Here is a 9,797-nt window from a genome sequence, read left to right as displayed (position 1 = left end):
CTAAAAGACTCCGCCTATCGCATGGCCTTTTTCAACAACTATTACTCCGTACTTTGGTATCCTTTCCAGGAGCTCTCTTTGTAAGTGGCACGTGCTATGAGCTATTTAGCCGCAGAGTTTTCATTAATAGGCGCTTGTTAATGTCACGTGTGATGTATCTATCTGCCGCCGAGCCGCCTGCTTTAAAATAACGTGGAAAAAGAACTTTGTTACACAAGTCAGCTCCAACTGGAGAGGCAAGCAAGTATATAACGACTGAACTACTCCGTACACGCTGAAGAGTCCCAGCTTTTGGCTGCTACCTGCAACAAAGCTCAGCAATTCCTCGGCTCTGGTTGGTCGTCCATCGATTAATACGAGACGCCGGATAAGACTCGAAGCGGGGCTTGCGCCGGCCCCACTTTTGCTTACCGAGCAGCTTTGACGCTGCTTAAATATATTTAAAGCGTCTTGAGGCGCCAGGCCCGACTTCGGGAGAAACTTCGTTGACGGGAGTGAGTGTGACTTCTGACTTTCTAACTGGAGTGTCAGGACTGTACGGAGACTGTTGCCGTCACAATGAGGACATCGCATCTTGCTGACGATGATTCTCGCACACCAGCAACTGAGACATCGCCGTTGCTAGGTACTCGAGCGGTGAATGACTCGTTAAACGGCCCGTCGACCGCGGGAATAGGGGCTGGCAATGGACAGCCAAAGCCGGATGAGGAGACAGCCGGTGTTAATGGGATCGATGACGCACGAATTGCCCAGTTTAAGGGTGTTCCGGAGCTGCAGAAGCGACTCAAGTATATTGTGCCGGCAATCACCATCGGAGTAAGTACAAATCCATTGAACGTTACCCCAGTCCTTCGTCAGGCTAACAATGAGTCATGCAACTAGGTCTTTCTTTCATCCGCTGATCAGACTATTATCGTTGCGAGCTACGGTAAAATTGGAAGTGACCTCCACGCTCTTAATTTGACCAGCTGGATTGCTACTTCGTACTTTCTATCGCTGACCGCCTTTCAACCGTTGTACGGCCGCCTGAGTGACATATTCGGAAGAAAAGCATGTCTGTTGTTTGGGTATACTATCTTCGGCACGGGGTGCGTATTATGCGGATTGGCTCAGAACATTAAGCAGTTGATCGCTGCACGGGTAAGATCCTCCTCCTCTAGCGATACCCATTAGTTAAGTGTCACTGGCTCATTCATTGAGAGATAGGTGTTCCAAGGCATTGGAGGAGGAGGTCTATCGACCGTGGTCAGCATTATCATGAGCGATATTGTTCCATTGAGGGACCGTGGTGTATGGCAAGGTGTCATCAATATCGTTTGGTCCGCTGGGTCTGGTCTCGGAGCTCCTCTAGGTAAGCAATGGCGCAATGGTATTGCTTAAACCTTGAAGCTAATATCAATGGTATAAAGGTGGTTTTCTAGCGGATACCATCGGATGGCGCTGGTAAGTTCATTGCCCTTGTACTTTGTGGTGGAAATCTCAACTACTGACCTCCCTTTTTAGGGCTTTTCTTGCCCAAGGCCCTTGCTGTTTACTTGCATTCGTTGTCGTAGGGCTCACTCTAAAGATGCCGGCAACAGATCAGTCAAACTGGAAAGAGAAGCTAAAGCGAGTTGATTTTATTGGAGCATTCGTTCTCGTTGTCGCCGTCTTTGGGCTCATCCTTGGGTTAGACCGGGGAGGGAATGTTTCTTGGACCATGCCTCTGACGATCATATCGCTGTCTGTATCTGCAGTGGCATTTATTCTATTCATGGTCGTCGAGGGCCGATTCGCCGTCGCTCCATTTGCTCCCCTCCACATCACATTCGGCCGTGATTTAGTAGCATGCTACCTGACCAACTTCTTTAGTTTTGGTGGATGGCTTGCTGCCATCTTCTATATCCCACTATTCTTCCAGGCTAGTGATGGTAGCTCTGCTGCCAGTGCTGGAATTAAGCTTCTGCCATCCATCCTGCTGGGAGTATCTGGATCGCTTTTTGGGGGTTGGTTGATGAAGAGGACCGGCAAATATTACTGGATCACCTTCTACTCATATGGTTTATTGGTTGTTGGCCTTGTTGTGATTACCTTATTCTCCGGTATCATAGCCAATAGTACCCCGATGATAATCATCGGCATGACCATGTGCGCATTTGGAAACGGCATTGGGGTTACAACGACACTGATTGCATTAAGTATATACCATTTCCATACCTTCTATGCTTGAAAATCGTCACTAACTGTTCTAGTTGCAAATGCTTCCCCTGAAGACCAAGCTGTCGCCACAGCGTGTTCATACCTATTCCGATCGCTAGGGTCAGTCATCTCAATATCTCTCTCCGCCAGCATTGTCCAGCAATTCCTCAGGAGTTCCCTGCGTTCTGCACTGAAGGGTAATAAGAACATCGATGAAATTGTGGACGGTGTCAGGCAGAGTCTTGATTACATCAAACACCTTGACCCGCAGTTAAGGGAAGTTGTTAGAGCCTGCTATGGCCGTTCAACGACAACGGCATTTGGCTTTATGACCATCCTTGTTTTCCTATCATTTATCAGCGCTGTGTTCATCCGAGAACAAAAGTTAAGCGCATAGATCATCGTCGACTGCATGGCTCAAAAATAGAAACCGTTCCTTAAAAGGTAGGATATCTCGGCTTTCCTGTTAGACGTTCGCTTTTTATAAACTAGATCATCAGGCATATTTCGGGTTGATAAGTCCCAATTAAAAAATTATAGAAAATATCTCTTTCATGGCTTTTGTGTCCTTGACCTCCCATTCAATCCTTCGTATATTTGTCAGTTCTAAGATGTGATGTGAGGGAGAGGTACGATGCGAATAACCTTGTGATTACTGTCTTCACACTATACCTTCGTTTGACTAGGATAGCTTGAGAATGAATACATCCTATTTAGCTGATTTCAGATGGCATCTCTTCGTTCTTCGTTCGCCTCTTTATGGTCCTCGTATAATCCTTCCAAAACATACTATCAACGACAACTAATTTTACAGATCGATCATCTCTGACTGACAGTATTTCTGGTAAATTGGAGAGCCATACTATATCCCTCCCATCTGGATGAAATTATAGCAGGTAATTCTTCCATGGATAGTTATAATCACGGTCTTCTGATGTCCCAGTAACTATGCTTGGCTCATGTACGCAATGTCTAACGGCACTTCCCAGTCTTCATTACCTGCCAATGTGATCTTTTTGCGTAAAAATAATAACCCCAGTTCATCTTTCGAGTAGTAGAGGAGAGGACTAGTTATGGGCTGTTGATCATATGTAGTTGAATAACCATTAGCTAGACATAGGTTAACCTAACTTTAACAAACTAGCATGGTGGAGATCTTCCTGTCCAAGCTAGTTAACTAGTTACGCCTTGAAAAGTGACAGCACCGCCAGCTTAACTCAAACTGCTGTGTCAAATCTTCAACCGCAACAACATCTCCATACTAACCAGAACAACAGCTACAGAGTCGCATGCAGGTGCGTGAGGGATATGCTATATCGCGAGATATGACGGCCATGCTTCGCTCCCTCTAGCCATCCACCGCTGTCGAGAATGTCGTCCTCCAACGCTCCCTCCTCTATCGACGGGACCTCTGCCCTGACCTACCGCCGGACATTTTTCATCGTCGCTGCGTTTGCCGGCACTCTCGCCCTCACGCAGCTCCATCGATATTTCTTTTCTTCGCCGACAGCTTCCCAGACCCTCCATAGGCGAAATGCGGTACGACACCAAAGACATTCCCAGAGACGGGGTGGGATATCTCTGCCCAGCGGAGAGACGTATGAATCGTCCAGTCCGCTAGCACCTTCGCTTGCGCTGGCTCAGCGTGAACGAGAAGGCAGAAGTTATGGCCATTTCACGCTTCGGGTTGACGCCGAACATACTCTGCAATGTCCTCTTTTGCCTTCGCAGCTGGCATCTGTAGAGACCATACAACTGGAGATCGGGGCCAGCCTGGAGAGCGCAAGCTTGATGCGCCATATGATAGAAGATGAATTTCTTACTCGGTTTCTGATAGCTGAGTTTCCGCCATCGCATGTTATCCTTCTCTCTACTGGGGAATGGAGATATTTGCTTAATGAGCTTACATCTCGTGGAATTTCAGAAGTTGCTGTCAACAATGCCTTTACGCGGTTTAACGAGAATCCGCACTTTGGTGAACAACCCGACACTGAACGGCCCGTAGGCCAGGAGGATGCGAACTTGGTGGTGAACACCGATGCCATGCCAGCAGAACAGCCTCCTCCCCCTCCACCCCAGCCTGAGATAGGAGACACCACCATAGATGATCAGAGCCTCTTCTCATGGAGAGACGGTACCAATGACACAGCCCCGCCGAGAGAAGGACAAAATCTACTTAATCTGCTCTACCATATAGCTGGGGACCAAGCAAGGCGTGATGGCTATATACATCGAGGAGTAACGTGCAACAGTTGTGGTGTTATGCCAATCCAAGGGATCAGATACCGCTGTGCAAACTGCATTGACTATGACCTCTGTGAGGCCTGCGAAGCCTCCCAAGTTCATATTCTCACGCATTTGTTTTATAAAGTCCGAATACCTACTCCATCTCTGGGAAGTGTAAAGCAGGTACAGCCAGTTTTATACCCAGGGAAGCCGAATATGCTTCCTCAAACACTTCCGAGAAATGTAGCAAAGCGACTCAAAAAGGAAACGAATTTTGAGAATACCGAAGTCGACGCGCTTTGGGACCAGTTTAGATGTCTCGCAAATGTTGAATGGCCCGAAGAGCCTAATGGCCTTCCGCTGGCAATTGATAGAAAGACATTTGACCGGTGCTTTATCCCTAACCGGCCTCCTCCACCAAGCCTTATCTATGACCGGATGTTTTCCTTTTACGATACCAACGGCGATGGACTCATCGGGTTTGAAGAGTTCTTGAAGGGCCTGGCAAGTTTTGGAAACAAGAGCATGCACGAACGGCTGAGACGAATATTTGCGGCTTATGATATAGACAGGGATGGTTATGTGGAGCGAAAAGATTTCTTACGAATATTCAGAGCGTATTATACCCTGAGCAGAGACTTAACCCGAGATATGATGTCCGGCATAGAGGATGATTTTATGGAGAGCGGCTCTCGAGACGTGGTACTGGGAAGTCAACCCATCAGTGCTGCATTTCCCGGAACCATACCCGGATCAGATCGATCCAGAGTTGGTGAAGGCAAACGTACGAATTTACAGGGTGACCTGGAGGTCATAGATAATGAGGCTGTAGTAAGAGAAGATGGCGATGAAACGGGCGATAGGGACATTGTTCTAGGTGATGCAGCTCTCAGAGATAGACTTGGACCCAACCGCCATCGTCAGCGAGATCCATCAAGGTCAGATAATACAACTCAAGGACCATATTATGGGCCTAGGTCAAGCGACTCATCCGCTGATCATGGAGACGGCTTCGATCTTGTCTGTGCTGGTCCCTATCCTTGCGAGAACTTCCTGAACTGGCCCCCCGCCGAGCACGTTCAACGTGAAGATATTATCAACGCTCTTGGGGCATATGTACCCCTAGAGGATGTAACGGACTTTGTTGATAGGGCTAGGATCGGAACCTGTCTTATCGAGAGACTAAATGCTGCAGACGCTCAGCATCAGTCGAATATCAGGCGGGAGGGCATTGAAGAGAGATGGCGGCGACGGGCATTCTACCTTGAGGAGGAGGAGGGCACAAGTGGACGACCGATGTACGAAGGAAATGAGGACGACTATGAAGCAGCGGCCTCGGATGGAGAATGTAATGATGATTCGGATTGGCATAACCCTACCACAAGGTCAAGGTCTTCATCAAAAGTTCGCTTCCAAGATGATGTAACAGACAACGAATACGAAACTCGCTCAAACCAATCTACATCATCACGCAGCATCCAACTGGGTGAACGATGGGGTGGTTATGAAATCCCAGAAGTGGAAAGGGATGCAGGCAAAGAGATACTCTATCAAGTCACTCAGCAGGGGTTGAACGAGCTTTTGGATCTCATCTTTAAGCCAAAGGAGGATCTCCTCATGGAAGCTTACCGTACCCGTACCGAACGGAAACGATGGGCCAAGGAAATTGAAAGATTCCAGGAGAGAGGGTATCGAGTCAAGGATATCAAGAACTGTAATCGCAGGAATCCAAACGGGGATGACACAGACGATCCAGAATCGGCTGGGAACAAGTCTCTGAAAGACCTACTTCAAGAGAGCGGTTTTTCGGTCGACCCAGAATTCCTTGAGGAAGTCGAACGCGAGGAGGAAGACGGCCTTGATCAGGCCTATTCATCTCAGCAAGAAGGCAGCGTAATATCTGACCACTTGAGTGATCATGAAGTTGATTATATGCCCATTGCACCTGAAAGCAATAATTTCCAGGGTGACACAGAATCCCCATCATCTTCCGAGAACAATATACCTTTGCCTCCAGACCCTACTCTCCCACAAAATCGACCCAATGAGGAAGACCTAGTCGCATTGGAGCATATGCCTCATGGAGCACATCACTCATCCCGGCCACATTCCGCGGAGCCACACCCTATATACGAATCTGCATCAACGTCAACATCAACTTCCGGGCCTTCTCACCATCGCCTATCAAGCCAGCGTAGGTCCCGCAATCGCTCATTACCCCTTCGGCTTCGCTTCCAACAGTCCCCGCCTCCAAATCGTACGCGAAGTAACTCGGGCTCATCCGTAGCATCCTCATCTTCTGCCCCTTCTGTGAAGAATGCCGTGCTTCCCTCACCACCGCCCTCCCCGAAGATTCTATCCCGCTGGGCAAAATTAAATCTAGCTGAACAAGAAGCCAAGGAACGAGGCGGATCAGGAGCTAAGCTCAATTTCGAAGAGTTTGCCATGCGGATGCAAGGAGAAAGAGGGAAGAGGCTTGGTTTTGTCGCAAGCTGGATTGATATGACTACTTTTTAATCCTGCGCAAAGACATCGTCGTGGGCTGGAGTATTTGTTGAACTTGATGTTGACCTGGTCTTTACTCTTACTGTATTTATTATGTCATTGATACCCTTACTTTAGCATGGTGTTCTTCTCCGGATGGCTTGCTTATAGCAACAATATGTTCATGTCCATTATCAGTTGTTTTGACTTACTAGTTATCCAGAAGTAGGCGTTGATATTTAGATTTCGCGCCATATTCCGAGTACAAGGTAAGGAGTTCGTTATAATTCCATAGCGTAGCATAATTCAGATCCAGAAATGATACAAAACGCCACAAAATGCCCGACGTGAATTAAACCATAGTTTACAACTAATCCCAGTACTTGATAACTCCCTCCAACCCAGCCGTGGCCACTTTACTAGTCTCTTGAGGATGCCAGTCTACACATGTAATCGCAGAACCTTCCTTTCCTCCCGCTTCAATCTTGTGCCACATCTTGCCCGTCTTCCAGTCCCAAAAGCAAACATATCCACCACTGTCACCAGATGTGACAAACTGGCCATCAGGACTGATTGAAACATCAATCGCGTAACCTGCGTTATTATGTCCTCGGAATAATTTCTTCCTGTTTTGACGGAATTTATCCGTTGCTCCATAGACGACGATACTATTATCTCCGGACTGGAAAGCAACGTACTTGCCGTTAGGGTGTGGAGCAGCACGGACAAGGGCATAGAGATGTGGTTCAGCAATGAATTTGATAGGTACTGGGATGTTGTACTCCCAAGCACGAAGCGACTTATCGTCGGAGGTGGAGATGAAACGGCGGTTGTTATCAACGAAGGTGATTGTGTTGACAGCGTCAAGATGGTGGTCGTATTCTTGGGTAATAGCACCGGAACGGATATCAAATTGAATGATTTTCTTGTCAGACATGCCTGCAAGAAACTCATGGGAATTGTCAGGGTCAGGGTTAAATCGGACAACATGAGGGGTTTTTCCAGTAGAGAAGCGCTGTATGCATTTTCCGTATTCTGTGTCCCAGAGTTTGATTTGTCTGTCATATGAGGCAGAAAGGAAAGTGGCTCCAGTTGGATCAAAAGTGGTGTCCGATACTGAATTTGCATGTCCGGAGTATGTACGAAGAAGCTCTCGTGAATGATATACATCCCATAACTTTACTTTCGAGTCCGCCGAAGATGAAAGTAGAAGATGACCAGAACCAGGGAAGAAGCGCAATGATGTGATGGGCTTCGTGTGGGATTTCCAGGTGTGAATCAGCTTCTTGGGTATGTAGTTCTTCACACTTCCTGGCTCCTTCTTGAGGTCGATATCCAGATCTTGTGGTACATGCATATATGTTCTGCCCTGGTAGTCGCGCTCTTCTGTGCCGTGGAACTCTGTTGTTTCCGTGCGGGATAAATCTTCTTGGTAAGCTGTAGCATTTTTATCCATTGCCGGCATGTTTGACGGAACGATTCCCTCTTCGATATATTCTTCATCGCTGCCCAGTTCCGCCAGAGCCTCGGCTTCCCTGTCAGCTAGCTCATCGGCTTCATATTTTGCCCAAGGGCCTAGATACGCCCCTTCGCCTTCAACAATGCTCGAATCGCCTTTTTTCTGCCGTTTTCGCCGTATAGCTGCACTCTCCTCCTTGGATGGTCGCATCTGCACCACATCCTTTCCCCCATAGCGAGCCACCTGTTCCATGTTTCCTACAAAGGCCCCTGGTTGGGTTGGATCCTTGGTGTAGCCTAAGCTCTGGAAAGTGCGCTGTTGGGTGACGAAGGTTGCCTCGCTTATTGCGGCTTCTTCAGCGTATCCGGTCAATACATTCTTTCTCTTAACTCCAGAGTTTTCAGTCTTGAATGGGTTCGCCGGACCAGCTTGAGGCCGCGTGAGGTCATCATAGGTTGCATTATATGTCAGTGCCGTATCGGTTGGTTTTCTCAGCATTAGGTGCAACTGTGAAGAACCCTATGGAAAATGTTAGCAACGGAGTCAAACAATAGATAATCTCCTTCCTTTAAACTGAGGTCCAGTAATATGACCAAAGGGGACCAAACCTCTACTGGGACATCTGGAGCTGCAACTATCGCAGGCGTGGGGTTTGACTGAGCGGCCGCAGTGCCCATATCATCGTCACTCGAGGAATCATATTGTGCACCGAGTAAAGACGCCATATTGGAATGCGGGAGCTCGACTCGAGATACGATCGATGTCTTCAAATGTTCAAGTATGGAAGTTTTATCAGAGACCAATGCGCCGCAAAAATAAAGTTGATTATGTAATACTAGTGAGGAGCGCTCACTACGCTCGCTAATTAGCTGATATATTATATTAATAAGTAATTGGTAATAGAATATATACTAAAAATTTTTACCTTACTTAGTTATATATATATTTATAAATAAAACTTTATTTAAATTTACTAATTTAGTAAGTATTTATATTTATATCTATATTTATATCTATATCTATATATTTATTTATTTATAGCTTCTTCTATCTATATAGCTTATAGAATAAGTATTAATAATAATAGTAGTAGCTCTAGCTCTAGTAACCCCTATAGCTAGATATTAAGTAAAATATTATAGTTTACTCCTAAGATATTAAAAATTTTATAGAAGTAGAGATAACTTAAAATTAATAAAATTAAGATTATAATTTTTAAAAAGAAGATAATAAATATTATTAATATATTTATAATTATTAAATATATGAGATAATTTAAATTTTATAAATATATTAAAACTATAAATTTAAATTTAGATAAAATTATTAATTATAAATTAATTATTATATAATTCTATAATTAATAATTCTTTATTATTTATAAATATTATAAGAAAAAAATTAATTTATTTACAAAATATATTATTATAAAAGATATATTTTTTAATAA

General features: G+C 45.6%; 3 protein-coding genes across 3 annotated transcripts; 2 read left to right on the top strand and 1 right to left on the bottom strand.

Annotated features, from left to right (window-relative positions):
* Positions 1-1,206: 1,206 nt before the first annotated feature.
* On the top strand, positions 1,207-2,575 carry TRV_08113 (uncharacterized protein; the record flags this gene model as incomplete). The annotated part of the gene is made up of 4 exons (XM_003017834.1): positions 1,207-1,351; positions 1,422-1,443; positions 1,504-2,177; positions 2,232-2,575. Coding segments are annotated over 4 exons (1,185 nt in total), but the record flags the coding sequence as incomplete, so codon positions are not given.
* A 974-nt stretch (positions 2,576-3,549) lies between these two features.
* Positions 3,550-6,921, top strand: TRV_08112 (EF hand domain protein; the record flags this gene model as incomplete). The annotated part of the gene is made up of 1 exon (XM_003017833.1): positions 3,550-6,921. One exon carries the CDS (start codon positions 3,550-3,552, stop codon positions 6,919-6,921), a length of 3,372 nt encoding a protein of 1,123 aa, XP_003017879.1.
* A 337-nt stretch (positions 6,922-7,258) lies between these two features.
* On the bottom strand, positions 7,259-8,866 carry TRV_08111 (uncharacterized protein; the record flags this gene model as incomplete). The annotated part of the gene is made up of 1 exon (XM_003017832.1): positions 7,259-8,866. A coding segment is annotated over one exon (1,608 nt), but the record flags the coding sequence as incomplete, so codon positions are not given.
* Between the last annotated feature and the right edge of the window lie 931 nt (positions 8,867-9,797).

Source organism: Trichophyton verrucosum (assembly GCF_000151505.1).
Source record: "Trichophyton verrucosum HKI 0517 chromosome Unknown contig01336_1.f1.exp, whole genome shotgun sequence".
Taxonomy (NCBI): Eukaryota; Fungi; Ascomycota; class Eurotiomycetes; order Onygenales; family Arthrodermataceae; genus Trichophyton; species Trichophyton verrucosum.
Note: the sequence above shows the minus strand (reverse complement) of the source record. Positions and strands in the feature narration are given on the sequence as shown.